The sequence below is a fragment of the Heterocephalus glaber genome, unplaced genomic scaffold, assembly GCF_053883595.1.
Source record: "Heterocephalus glaber isolate CG9 unplaced genomic scaffold, H.glaber_assembly_v1.0 deba00001509, whole genome shotgun sequence".
Classification (NCBI taxonomy): Eukaryota; Metazoa; Chordata; class Mammalia; order Rodentia; family Bathyergidae; genus Heterocephalus; species Heterocephalus glaber.
Window position 1 is genome coordinate 11,354,609 of NW_028258325.1, and position 14,854 is coordinate 11,369,462.

A 14,854-nucleotide genomic window follows, 5' to 3' on the forward strand; every position below is an offset into this window, starting at 1 on the left:
ACCCTTACATTTGATTCCCAGTACTGAAGTAAATCAATAAAATTCAAATAGCTCATCTTTTGCCCTTTCTCCTCCTATTTTCCTGATATACTTTTTCACCTAGACTCTTCCAGACAATTAGGAAGGCAGTTTTCTGACAGCACCAACTCTGGACCCGATCTTGCACCTAACTCTGCCATCCTCCAGCCTTCCCTGACAGACTGACAATTTCCCACCTTGCCTTCTCTCGATTTTCAATTTCTTGTTAAACAAGTTTATTTCTCTTTCTCTAGTGGTCAAGACTGGGAAATTACTACCTTTAATCCAGACCCTCTTTGTACTTTGAAGGCCAAGAATTTTGGAAGCCTCTGGGACCCTGAAATTATTTTCAGTTAGGATTACTCTGCTGTAATACTGTTTTGTTTGGTGGACTATATAATTATGATGTAATTAATATAGTATATAATATATTAATAGTCTATAGTTATACAAATATATATTATATATTATATATACAAATATATATATTATATATATACAAATATATATATATTATATATATATGTAATGTTTTAATGGCCATTCCCTTAGGCCTGACTTTAGAAATCATTGTTTTGTAGGCACTGGATGTCTATATGTTATGGTTATTTCGCTCATTTAAGAGTTAACTGCTTGAATTCCCTTATCATGCAGTCATGTGTACTGCTTTTCTATCTCCAAATGCAATTAAAAGTTCCCTTCGGGTGTTCCTAGTTTTAATCATTCTTTGTGTGGAACATTCCCATGACTCCACTCCAAAGGGCTTTCTCTGCATCCTCTCAGATGGGGCCTCTCTAGGAAGAGGAGGAGGAGGAGGAGGAGGAGGAGGAGGAGGAGGAGGAGGAGGAGGAGGAGGAGGAGGAGGAGGAGGAGGAGGCGGCAAGAAGACTGAGCTCTGAAGCCTTGCTCCGGAGGCCAGTCATTCAGGATCTAAAATGCTTTCTCTCTGTCTGTCTCTGTCTCACTCACTCACTCTCATTCTTGCTCTCCTTCCCTTCAGGGCCGTGCCAAGGCCCAATCTTCACCCACAGTAAAGTGGTGCAGTGCTTTGCAATCTGGAGTTTCAGAAAGCACTGCTGCCTAGACTAGTTTGGAGACCTTAGGCATTGGTGGATATGTATCTGTAAATGGGGGCAATGAGACCCATCTCTTTATCTTATTAGAAGCCTATAGATGTTCCACAGTAACTAAGGGTATTATTCTGGAGGGTCTTGGGAGGCCAGAGCTGGCCTCTGAATCAGACCCACTTTGGTCTATGCTGGTGCTCACCAAACTGCCTGTGCCATGTGCTCTTTTAGCCTATGAACAGTGGCCACGTACTGTGGGAGTCTTATAATCTTGGACGGATCTGAATCTCAATCAATGGGATGAGTGCACAGGCCAAACACTTGGATGTCCCAAGAAGGTCAAACTGATTTCGTAGTTTTAAGTTCTTGGGCTCATTTTCTGGACTCATCACAGCTCAGTGACCAACAGTTTGTAAAGTATGTGACCCATGGGCCACTTTGAATAGCATGCTTTATGCTGCAAGCCCTTTGAGAACCTGTAATATGAAGATTTGCTGGTGTGGCTCCTGCCTCTGCAGAACTTCAGGGCTTTACCGCTGCTCTGTCTGACCTCTTGGAGGGGCATGGGGTGCCTGGGTCCTCGCCTGGATGGCTCCCAATAACTGAGGTTCATCTTAGTCTCTGAGCACAGATTCCTGATCCAACCTCTGGTTTGTTTTGCCATTTACATGGGAAAGGGTGTTGGGCTGCAGTCCCTTCTTCTGTCATAAGATCAAGGGAAATATTTGGCGGGGAGTCAAAGCCTTACAAAAATAAGAAACAAAAACCTCGGCAGGATTCCAAATGCTGACTCCAGTCACACACACTCTCCTGGAGGCCACTTCACATCCTTCTGCCGGGGGTCATTTTCCAAAGTTGATTATCCAGTTCTTCCAGGGATTGGAAGAAAGCTCTCTCATAGCTATCAGTGGAGGCGACACAAAGGAACCAAAGTTTTTTAAGGCGTAACAATAACACTAACACAAATTTCATTTGCTTGGGAAATTAAAGGTCCAGGATCAAAAAACATGACTGTAAAACCCAAATGTTTTCACGCACAGTTGATACTGCTTATTTGAAGAACAAGACTCAGTTACCAATAACAACAAGAACCCTATAGATAGCACTAAAAACACCCAATGATATTGATTATACATTTGTAAGAAGAGTTGCATTAGGAAGAGGTGCCAGGTACATGGCACACATCCCAGGCTCCCTCCTGCTAATCTCCTTGGCAGACATCACTAATCAATCGCTCCTCTTTTCTTTGATCTTTCATATGGTTTCAAAATCTCAGCATAGATTTGAAGGCTACAGCCAATATATAGAAGATGACAAACACAATGAGACTTACTTGGCTTCCTGGAGTAGTAATTTAGAGTTTAAAAAGCATTTTTCATGTGCATTATCATTTTAACTCTCACCTGTGATACAGTTGCTATGATTCATAATGGACATAATCACTCACACTTGCAAAAAATGGGGCTCTGGGAAATTAAGGCACATGATCAATATTATGTAAAAAATAAATGGCAGTGTCAGGAGTTGAACCCTGATCCATTGTCTTCATATAGTACAGGAGGGGAGCAGCATTTATTATGCTCTTACTGTGTGCTAGGTCTTATAAGCTATAGTTCACCTAATATTCATGCCAACCTCATGAGACTATTTATTATTCTTCCAAATTTTCACATGGGAAAAGAGGGGTTAGAGAATGTAAGCAACGTGCACAAGGTCATATTAGTAAGAAGGAGAAGAGTTAGAATTTGCACTTCCATTTCTCTGAATGTAAAGCACAGTTATTTTTCTGCTCATATGGCTTCTAATGTTAAGCTTTCTACTTACTGGAGACACTCTTAAGGGCAGGGTATGGCAAAGGTGATTAGGGGAATGGCATTAATGACAGCAGCAACTTGAACAAGACTTCAACACTTAGCATTATAGAAACGATTAAATAAACACTGTCACAGCACTACACTGGAATTGCAGCTATTATAAACGGTTAATATGATGACTATGTAGAAAATCATAAGTGTTTACCAAATAACATTAAGAAAACCTATGTAACCTGATTGCATTTAAGCAGAAATTATGCATATGGGTGGATAAAGAGTAAGAGAACACACAGACAAAAATATATTTTGGCTGAGATTCAGGATAATGAGATGTTTTAAAGTTGTATTAAACATAATGCTAAAAAATCCTCCAAAAGTATATGTATTCCAACACCAAGAAAATCTAGCCAAAGGAAATAGACAAAAATAATTACCCATTAAAATATTTGTCCTCCAGGTTTGAAAGGATGCATTTCCAAAATAATGAAAAGGGCCTAATGGCATTAGGAGTAAGAATTAAATACAGATTAAGAGGAAGTAGAAATGATATTAGAATAAAAATTTGATATTAGAAATTCTATGTATTTGAGAATTTTGCACACTAGAAAGATCTGGAATTTTGTCATAGTTCCTTTTATTTTCGCAACGTATTTTACTCTTCTCCTTAGATTTCATGATAAAATTCTAGGAATGACTTTAAAGATGAGTTATACAGATTTTTCATGTCATTCAAAATTAAATTTTCCGTTTACCAAACCACCACCCATTTACCAACCAACCAATGAAGCTGCATTTACTGGGTGCTTATGTGTCTTCATGTGGCAGTTGCTCTAGGGCAGGAAAGGAGTGAGTACAGTGGCAACTCCTACATGGGACCTGCCAAGAACTGAGCATGAGGCTATGTGCACAGAGCTCCCGGGTCCCCGGTGGGGGGCACCCAGCATCGCTGAGAGTTGGGGAGAGATTCTCAAGGGAGGTGTTGAGTGGATGAGTCCTGATAGGTGAGAAGGTTAGAGCCTGGGAAAGGTAGATGGAAGGGAAGGGTAGGAAGAGGGTGCCAGGCCATGAGGCATATTGTGAGAAAACATGGAAACTAGAGAGCATGGCCAATGTGCACCAACTGCAGGGGATGAGGTGATGCTGGAGCACAGAAGGCCATGGGTGCCCATGGAAGCAGAGCAATTGACTACTGCACACACAAACCTATAATGTCAGACTGGAGCCACTGCTGAGAATAACAAGGAGTGGGTATCTTCAGGGTTATGGGGAGAGGAAAGTATTGTGGGTAATCTGACATCCACAGTTGGGGCTGGACCATGTGAGCTGGAAGGGAATGCAGTCTTAAACTCCTAGAGAAAGGGAATGCACCATTGGCCTTCTTGTAAACACCCTGCAGACCCATAAACACTCTGGTCTGTCTGAGTTCCAAGCTCATGTCACAGTAGGAGCCTGCTTTCCCTGAGCATGCTGTGCTGTCACTGGAACAAATCTTCTTTAGAATGGTAACACTCAGTGAGGCTGCACAGATTTGCTCAAAAATACTGACCTTGTTTGCCAAAAACAAACCAGAAACTTGCACTGCATCCATGGAAGCTTCTAGGCGTCCCCAGAGCCACCGGCTCTATCCATCCCACTCTGTCACGGCTCACAGTGATGGTAGACCCCATGTTTGAACTGGCCTCTGTCTGTCTGCATGGCGATCACTTACACTGCAGGGCTATCTCCTCTAGGAAGACTGCAGCCTCCCATACCCGTCCCCAACATCTTGCTCTCCTCTGTTCTGGGAATCAGACCAGGTTCAAGTCCCTATTCTGCCACTTACCAGTTTGGAAACTTGGTAAGTTACTTTTCTGATTCTCAGTTTCCTCATTTACAAAATAGGACCCAAATAGTCTCTTTGTCCTAAGCTTACTGTACTTTTGAGAGAGAAAGAGAGGGAGAGAGGGAGAGAGACAGAGAGACACAGAAAGAGTCAGAGAGAGAAAGAGAGAACAACACACAGAAGCAGCGTCTGACACATGTGAAGTGCTCTACAAATGTCAGCTATCACATTGATCACTACACCTGGGACTGACCTCTTGCCCAACACACCTTTGTTCTTTCTCATATCCTAGGCAATGAGCAACTTGCGGCAGCGGCCTGACCCAAAGATGGCATCAAAGAATCGTGCAACTGGCCAGAGTGGCCCAGAAGCTGTCTCCCCGTCTCCAATGGCTCAGCGTGTATCACACTGTACTCTGCTTCCTCATGGCCACTGGGCTGGATCCTTTCATCAGATGCCAGGGACAAGACTCACTCCTTTCCGTAAATATTGACAGACAACACATTCCTGAATTCTTGGCCCATTCCTCCCAAGCCTGGTTCTATCACCAGGCTACGCAGATTATTGAGTGGTTCTATCACTGATTATAAAACAACTCTCCCTACTGGTAGAGGGAGGGTGTGTTTCACAAAATGCGTCACTTGGGAGGCAATGACTTCCTCCTTCTTCAAGGCTGATCCCAGCTCCACTCTAGAGATCTATCTGAATAACTATGACAGGGACAGGGACTTGATCACTATGCCTCAGTCTCCCAGAGGACACACAGGCAGCCTCCAGAGGAAGCAGTCTAACACCTGGACAGACCGCCACCTCCACTGGCTTGGTGACCTCTGGCTGTGGCTCCCTGAGCACCAGTGAGCATCCTCACACCTCTGAGCACAGCCCACCTCTAACCTCTGCTGGGAAGCGAGGGGTAGGGATGGCAGGAGATCTGACAACCAAAATTCAGTGGCAATAGCTGTTCTTGTCACTTCAAAAGCTTCTGGTCACCAGAGCCCCCTCCAAAGTGCTGTTCCAACATCCGTTCTCATAACCACAGAGCTGGGGGTTATTCTTCTCTTGCCCCTTCCTCCAGGGACCAGAGTCACGGCCATCAGCTCTTCGTATTTCCTGACGACAGGTCTCCATGAAAGTGATCCAGAATTTCATGGGGATAAATAAACTTGTTTGGATGAAGGTAGATGATTGTAATTGCTTACTTTTCACACTGCTTAATTTTGTAACATGTAAGACACTAGTATTGAAATTTCAGATGTCTACAGCATTTAAAATCCCTATTCCTCTTTTACGAAGCAGGTTGAATACATTTTCAGAATTCTACTGATGCAGAAGGCCTTGGATTTGCCAATATCCCATCCAAACTCTTCTTCTAACAGTGAGAGTGGTCACTAAGGCTCCTTATTAACTTTGTTTGAACAGCACTTCCGATGACCTTCCAAGGCCTATGCAAACCACTGCTTCCTTAGGTACACAGAGGAGCTGGAGATGCTAAGGCAATTTTATCAATGAATACATCTAGCAACTGTTCAGCTATCATAAAAATATTATGTGATAAGACTACTGGGGAATAATTTTTCTTTTTTGGGGGGATCAAACTCTGGTCCTTACGCTTGCAAGGCAGGTGGCAGAACCACTGAGCTAAATCCCCAGCCCTAATTTTTCTTTTTTTGAGACAGCATCTCAATATGTAGCCTAGGCTGGCCTTGAATTCACAGTCCTTCTGCCTCAGACTCCCTAGAAGTGGGATTACAGACTACTCAGCCCAGCTTACTGGTGGAATCCCAAATCTCAATTCTAAACTGAAGAAATGATCTTTGTCTGCCATTTGTCTGATGATGGAAGTAAGCCTGTGTGTCCTGGTTTTGAGCTATGGGTTTGAGATTCTGCTCAGCCCACGACTGCTAAGTGGCCCATGACTGCCCCAAGGCATTGTTGGTGGGGAATGTGACTTATGTCCTGACCCCTTTCCTGAGACCCAGGGATTGGGCATTCCCCCGTTTCAGTGCATCCCACTGGACTTACAGCTGACCACCATCACTGGCTTCATACCAGCCCGAGAGTATTGCCTTTGAATGGAGGCCATAGTTTTTCTCCATGATGGGGGCCAGCTCCCAGAATACTGCCTGGAATATAGAGTGGGCACAGTAGAGTGTCCTGAGCCAATCTGCAGATGACTGAATGGAGTAAGACATGAGTAAAAGAAGGAAGAATTGAAGCAGACAGCTGCTGCTGACCCAGGTTACAAGTCAGGGAAATCAAGTAGCATGAAGTGGACCCTGAGTGAGAGAAGAGGGCCAATGCCACACTATTCTATGTGGCTCTAGGACACAGAATATGATGGCCACAGAGTAGCTGCTCAATAAATTATGACATCAAACACTATCACACTTTCTGTGCCCCATCTCCAGCACTTTCCATGATTGTCTGATTTAATCCTTGCATGAAACTCTACAAGGAGCTGCTGATATTCTTGGCAAAGGGGATGAAAGAGCAGGGATAAATGAGGACTCCTCAGTGAAGGCCAGAAGGACAGCCCGGGTATACCCATACCATCACCTTTCTGGTTTCACCAAGAAGGAGGCAGAGTTTTGTAGGAAAGGACATGGGTTCTGCAGCAAATTGCCTGTGTGTCAAGCCAGTTTTGGTCTGCAAAGCTGGGTGATTTATTTCACTTACTTAACCACTCTGTGTCCCAGTTTCTCCAGGGATGGTGACAGTACAAGGGGCTGTTGGGAGACTGGTCAGTTGCAGTTATGCAGCACAGGACTGGTGTGTCCCCAGTGGTCCACTGAGGTGGCACTTGAAATGCTGCTTTCTAACACCCCAACCCAGAAATGGTTCCGGGGCACAGGGGCAGGAGAGGGGCTGCCTTCTTCCTCCACCTCCACCGTCTTTCTGGGCTTAATCCAGAGGCTGTAGGATTTGGGGACCTGGTGGGCCTCAACTGCAGGGTAGAAGTCAACATTGAGACCAGGCCATTGGGGGTAGGGAGTGGGGGAAGGAAGGAAATTTAGCATTTGTTAATCCATGCTCAATGCAGCCAAAAGATGTAACAAAGAATCTGTTTAAGACCTCACCAGAGGGCTAGTCAGCAAGTCTGGGACACATTTCAAAGTCCCAGAACCCTATGGGGGTCAGCTGAGGACACACTGTGTGGAACTTTTTCCTCTGCCTGAGAAGGGACATGGTCACTGTTTTCACATAAACCTCTCTAGCTCACTGACAGTGTAGAGCAGCCTTCTGGATTCTTGTACACAGAATAACCCCGAGCTCCTCATTCCTCAGCCTGGGTACCCAAGCCAGGCAGAGCACAGAAGTGTGAGGGCACGTGCCCTGGTCACGCACGTTGCCCCTGACCGGCACTGCCCCTTTCCCTCCATGTAGGAACCGGCAGGCTGTTTGGCCGTGGTCTGGAGTTGTCAATTGGCAGGAGACTTGGAATGAATTGGTGGGAAGTGCAGCTGATCTCAGTTTCTGTCAGGTCTGGATTTCATCCTGGGGCATCTAAGCCCCAAATAGAATAACCTTCTCCATTCCCCAGCACAAGGACTGTCAGAGCTTCCTCAGCTGCCAAAGAACTCCCTTAGCCCAGCAGCCCTGTCAGCCAGGTGCTCAAGACCTGGATTCCACTTAACTCTCCTTTCCTCCCCTCTTGGCCTCTCCATCCACATTCAGCACCAGCAAACAGCTGGCATTTCCTAAGTGCCTGCTCATTCTTTCCCTTTGGTGGAAGGGTCTCCTGCCTCCCTCCACCTGGTATAACTTTCTTCGTTTCTTTGCACTCAATTTATGTATCATCCTCCCTAAGAAGCCTTCTCTGACAGAGACCTACCTAGGAGGTATTTCTGGTGATACTCTCATAATTCCTTCTGGAAATTTCTATCATGGTATTTACCACTGTTATGGTTTGTGTCTAGTTTCCCCCCCAGAGCCTCATGTGGTCACAGGTCGGGGAGATGGCTGGATCTAGAGTGTGATGCTGGAATCGATTCACAGTACAGGGCTAGACTCAAGAGCACTAACTAGGATTAAGGGTGTGAATGTTACCCACCCTAAGTAGTCTGAATAAGATAAAAGGGGCAGAAAGACCCTGTTAAATTCCCTTGTTGCTTCTACTTCCATAAACTTTCTCCTCTACCATGTACTACCATGCCTTGGAGCCAGCTGATTATGGACTGAAACCTCTGTGAACTGTAAGCCAAATAAACTTTTGCTCCTTTAACTTTGGGTGTAGGGTATTTTGTCTCAGCAATGGAAAAAGTAACTAACGCAACCACTGTCTATAATTTCTCCTCACAGGAGTCGATTTTTCTTTCTTTTTCAGGAATGCCAAAGCGAGGCTTTATTTTAAGAGGACTTGTACTGCAGCACAGGGGGATTAGTACACAGAAGAAACTTTGCTGGACTAAAACCCAAGAAGTGGCTGGGGGTGCTGCTCATATAGCTGCTGCAACCTGTTTCTATGAGGGACAGGTTTTCTATGAAAACTTGCTGTAAATGTTGACTATGCAAACAAGTTGCTGAGAGATTTTTATTCCTCTGGCAGGCAGGGTCAACAGCCTCAGATCAGCTTTGAAGAAGTCACAGAAGACAGAGCTTTGGCCTTCAGCTCCCCTTAAAATTAAGAAGATGAAATCTCTCTGAAGAAATGAGACAGATGAGAAGTGCCTGACTCTCATTTTAGCCTATGCCAGCTGGAGGGGGGACACGGCTTGGCTGGTGGCCAGCACCCGCCTCTCCCTGCCATCACTTTCCTCACCTCCCCCTTTCCCAAGTGGACCAGGACAACTTGCTTCAGTGTTCTTCCCGGCGATCAAACGGGCCATTCTCCAACATGAGTGCAGCCAGATAGGCAGCATGGATCCCTTCTCCACCCCTACCACTTCAGATCATACTATTGCCTTTTGAAAGAAGAGGTACAGGTAGCCTGGAGTGGCTAAGATCAGGAAGGGGGAGATCCAGGACTCTTATTTGCATAGGAGTGGTTTTCTTAATGGTAGAAAGCATGACTTTTGGCTTTGCATCTTCAGTGTTTAGCAATATGTGAATGACTTCTTGGAAAACTCTGCCCAAATCATTCTTTTTAAAATTTGTTATTAGTGCATGCTTGTAGTACGTAATGATTACAGTTATCATGAAGAGTTGGTGTATGTATATAACACATCTTAATTCTTTTTTTTTCATTCCCTACTTCTCCTTTCCCTCCTTGCTCCCTCCAACTCTTGGCCCTCATCTCATTTGCAAAAGCTCTATTTACATCATTTCCCCCTTCAGTTATTTCTCTTTCACCCCTTCCCTCTCTCTCCCTCCATCTCTCGTTCCCCCATCCACCATATCATTCCTAATTCACAGAAGCCTAAACCTAGCCAGAGCATATCCACATTTCAACAGATGGAAAGGAGTTGTAAACAGAGGATGATAGCGAATACAAAACAAGATGCACAAGCCCAGATCGGACTTAAGAATAAAGAACTGAAAAAAAAAAAAAAAGAATAAAGAACTGATGGAATGTGCTTTGTGATAGGGTCGGTGACCTGGGGAAGAGCCCTGCTGCACACTGAAGAAACTCGACATTTCAGAGGCAAAGTAGGTGGAACAGGGCCACCACCTTCCCATGGACTCTGGAGGACAATGCTGGGTTTGTAAATGACGCCATTCACCTACAGCTCCACTTCTGAATTCCACCTTACAAACCCGTATGAGATATGCAATCCTCATATGTGACCCTATAGGCCAAATATATAGGCAATGGGTATTGTATATGCAGGGAATTTTGGCTAAAATGCTTAATCTTTAAAAATAACTAAATTTGGGCCTGGGGATTTAGCTCAGTGGTTTCGCCGTCTGCTGCGCAAGCGCAAGGACCGGAGTTCAATCCCCAGTACCAAAAAACAAAACAAAACTAAATTTACATCCAAACCAGAAAAGCCTGTACTACTCGAAGAGTCCCAACAATGCCTTAGAAATGTATGCATTACAACACCAGATGAAATTTCTTAAGGAGACAGTGCAGCCAGAGCTGCTCTCTCAGGCTCCACACTGATTCTCTGGAAAGGATGGGTCCCCAGCTGCACACACAGAGGCTGGGAGCTCAACAACAGCACAATAGAAACCTGACACAACCAGCAGGCAAACAGCACCAAAGCATTTTATGAAGCAGAGACTTTGCTAGCCTTTGAATAATTAATTCCAAGAGCCACACAAATGTACAGAGTAAGCTCAACCCTGACAAATTCTAGATTTGATGCTCTGTTAATTAAACCCCATTTGCCACTGAAAACACACACACACACACACACACACACACTGGTACAAAACACACAAATTGTGCTATATTATGTCTCATTTTAGCTCTGGCTCAAGATGCATAAAGACCTCTGAAATATTTCTCAAACTCTAACAGGAAATATAATGATTCAGTTAGTCTTACCCTGAGGTAGTTGAGGGTGAAGTTGGTTAGACCCATCCTGGTGATGTTTTTAGACAGCTGATCCAGGACCTGAGGATCTTGTGCCTAAATAAGAAAAAAAATCATATATTTTATCCTTATGAGATGGTCCCACAAAAACCTTAGACTGTGCTACCGCTGCTGAGAAATGCAATCGTGACACTGTCGATTTCTCTTGGAGGGACAGATTGCTGGAGATAATTTAATTTACATTTTGAAGACTCTTGCATATAGCATTCAAGGACACTTTTGGATCAATTGTGCAAGACTTGGAGAAACCAAACTGCCTCAGATGTGCACTTGATCCTAGAGAAAAATGGTACTATTATTTTTGTGGGAGTCCCTGAGGGTGTGTCTGCAGGTGAAAGTTACTGAGCCCTGCAGGAGAGCCCCACGGCCAGGGCCCTCACCAGAGGAGGAGGCGCCTCCTAATGTGGCAGAGCCATGCCTTTGTCTCCTGCTGCGACATGGGTGATGGCTTTACAGCTCAGGGATGAGGACTGTATTTGAAAATTTTGCAACTACCATGATCCATGATCACTTTCCAATACCATAAATCTATGATGAGAGAGAGAGAGAGAGAGAGACAGAACGAGAGAGAGAGATTTGAGATTTTCTTCTCCTCATTAACCTGAGGCTAGGAACAGACAATTTTCATTCCATAGGATTTTTAGGTAAGTATCACAGTTTTCAAAATGCCAGCTGCATTTTATCAGTGGAGGTAAAATACCATGGGCCTCCCAAATGTCACCTTTGGCTAAACAAAAAATGAAAATTCTTTTTGCATTCCACTTTAACAGGAGTCTCTTGGTCAGTGCTCTCTCTCTGTCTCCCTTTCTTTCCCAGGTGGTATAAGCAAATTGGCACTACAGAGAGGGAGATGTAAGTAAATATCCTTGTCTCCACACCTGCATTGATGAGTGTGTCTCGGCCAGTGACAGAGAACCTTTTAGAGCTTTCAATGGTACAAAGAGCCCATCGTGGCATGTGTGCCACAGGTTTGCCATCACTGGTCTAGGTTATCCTAATATAACAAATTTATGTTTTTCTATGCTTACTTTTTTGGAACTTAGATTTTTTCTCTTTTTAAAATTTTTGTAATGCATAATAAACAGATTCATTGTGGAAAACTGGTACATACACATGAAGTGTCTTGGTACTTTCTACTTCCCCACCCCTGCCATCCCCTTTCCCTCATCCTTGTACTTACTTTTTTTCTACAGTGATACTATCATTGGATTTGTGTATATAAATAAAAAGTCAAATGTGGGAGAAAAATAGTCAGAGGTTATCAACTTTGTGTCACTTTCTTGAGAGGGAGTCTTGGTGGGCATGGAGCCTATATTTATTGAGCCACTCTAGGAGGTGCTGGTTCTACAGAGATTCATGAAGTAGTCATGGGCAATGACAAGGAGTTTACATTACAGGAAGAAGACAGGACACTAATCAATGCATGAAAGAATGCTGCTGCTGCTGCTGCTGCTGCTAACTGAACAGCAATACTGCAGAGGACCATGTGTATTCAAAGAACTTTATAGCTATTAACTCTTCATTGTCAAGCCACACTATTGTGGCTTTCTTCACCATAGCCAGCCCTGCTTTCTCCAGGGTGTTCTCTTTTATCTTGCTCCTTCCTCTTTCACTCAGACAAGCTCACTCTGCAGAGCCAATCTCTCCCTCACTCTTCACTTTTACTTTTTCAAATAAACTTTGCCACTGGTAAACAACAACAAAACAATTCTCAAGCCAATTCTCTTAGGCACATTTTTTTACTGTACCTATTTTAGAGATAAGGAAACAGAGATGTTATGTCATTTTCCCAAGGCCATATATGAACAAGAATACAGCCCCACATGGTCTTAACCAAGGTATGTGGCTCCCAACTTCTACTCTCTTTCAGTATGCTTTGAGAGTGAGAGTAGACATCCTGATATCTTCAAGAAAAGCTGAGGAAGCTGGGTGGAGTGCCTGCTTAGAATCCTAGCACTCTGGGTGGCTGAGGCAGGAGGATTGCAACCTCAAGCCCAATTTGGGAAACTTAATGTCTTAGCAAGACCTGTCTCAGAAAAAATAGGATGGGGATGCTGTTAGTGCGAAGGCCCTGGGTTCAACCTCCAGTATTGAAGGAAAAGAAGAAGAAGAAGGAAGAGAAGAGGTGAAAGGAGGAGGAGGAAGAGGAAGAAGAAGAGTAGAAGAAGGAAGAGGAAAAGCAAAAGGAAGAGAAGGGAGGAGAAGGAGGAAGAGGAAGGAAGGAAGGAAGTGAACTTAGCTTTGAAAATTATATAGAATGTGGAGCACAGAGCACAGAAATGATAGGGTAGGAAAGGGGGTTGCCACAGCAGAGAGCCCAAGGTGAATGAAAAGAGCAGAGGTTTGGTTAACCAGCTGGGAGAGGGTTGAGGACAACAGCCTAACAAGGGAGCCTGGAACTGAATAGCCTAGAAATTCTAGCTGACTTATTAGGTTAGGCTCGGCCAACACAACCAGCGGGGTCAGTGCCTTGGTGTTGCCACTTCAGGGCTGAAAAACATTGGGAAGTTTATTGAACTCTGAATCTGCTTCCTCACTTCTAAAAGAGGAATAATAACTCTTCTCACTGAGTGACTGTGAGGATTAAACATTATAATGTCTGCAAAATACTTAGTACAATGTCTGGGATAGTAAACACTCATAAAGGGTGCCTGCTGTCATTTATTCTTTTTTGATATTCCTCAGCCCATCAAGTCTGAGTATGTTTCAAAGGTTTTTCACAAAAGCTGCTGCACCCAGAATTTATAGAGGAGGGACTGACTAAAGTCAATGCTTTTGAGTCCTTCTTAATGGACTATAGTTGAGTAGTTCCTATTTACCTTTAAAATAGATCTCTAGGGTGTCATTAATTGGATTTGATGCCTGGACCTACCCAGTGCTCAATAAAGTTGATATGATTATGGCCAAATGACACCAAGAAAATCCCAGATGTTCCATCCCAAATCCAACATTGTGGTTAGGAAGGACCAACTCCTGCTGACACAGAACCAAAGGTACAGGGCTCCCACATCCTGACAGATGGTTCTAATCAAAACTGGAAGCTGTTCTCACTTCCTCTTTTATTTCATTTCCCACTCATACAGTTAAAAGGTTTATTAGCAGGAGCAGAGCAGTACTTAATAATGACTGAACAGTTTAAGAAAAGTACAACCATTTATTGAAGTAATCTCAATTTGGAGTTCAAATAATAAGTATTAATAGTCTCACAATGTACCAAACTCAGAAACGAGAGATGACAAAAGGGCTTTGGGTTAAGGTGGTTGAGAGCAAAACTCAATAATTAAGAGTTAATTACTTAAATGTAAGGACACCACTGGGGTTCTTTCACAGTTTCCCCCTGAGTAAAATGAAGAGGAAAGAAAAGAAAAGAAAGTAAAACAGCAATTAAGTTACTTACATGCATGGCTAGTATGCTTCTGGGGACCAGCTCTCTGTATTGTCTAATGGTAAAGTGCCATGTTTTTATTCTCATGAGATCATCGAAGGTGAACTCCAAGATCAGCCTGCCTTCTGTACACACCTAGCAGCAACAAACAACATTCATTTGTTAGGCGGTTCACAATAGCCACATTTTGTAACTCACACCAGCCACTTCATGTAGTGTTCCTTACTGTCCTTGGGCAGCATGGGGTCTTGGGAAAGATGTGACTCAGTT

At 43.8% G+C, this 14,854-nt stretch overlaps 1 protein-coding gene across 12 annotated transcripts in view; it reads right to left on the reverse strand.

Annotated features, from left to right (window-relative positions):
- The window catches only part of Ldb2 (LIM domain binding 2), a 393,311-nt gene that overhangs the window by 64,944 nt on the left and 313,513 nt on the right, over nt 1–14,854 (reverse strand). For all 12 annotated transcript variants that reach the window (XM_021260246.2, XM_004847239.4, XM_004847240.4 and 9 more), the window contains exons 4-5: nt 14,597–14,719; nt 11,152–11,235 (exon numbers count right to left, since the gene is read on the reverse strand). In XM_021260246.2, the coding sequence (XP_021115905.1) occupies nt 11,152–11,235; nt 14,597–14,719 (207 nt within the window). The remainder of the gene's footprint in view (nt 1–11,151; nt 11,236–14,596; nt 14,720–14,854) is intronic.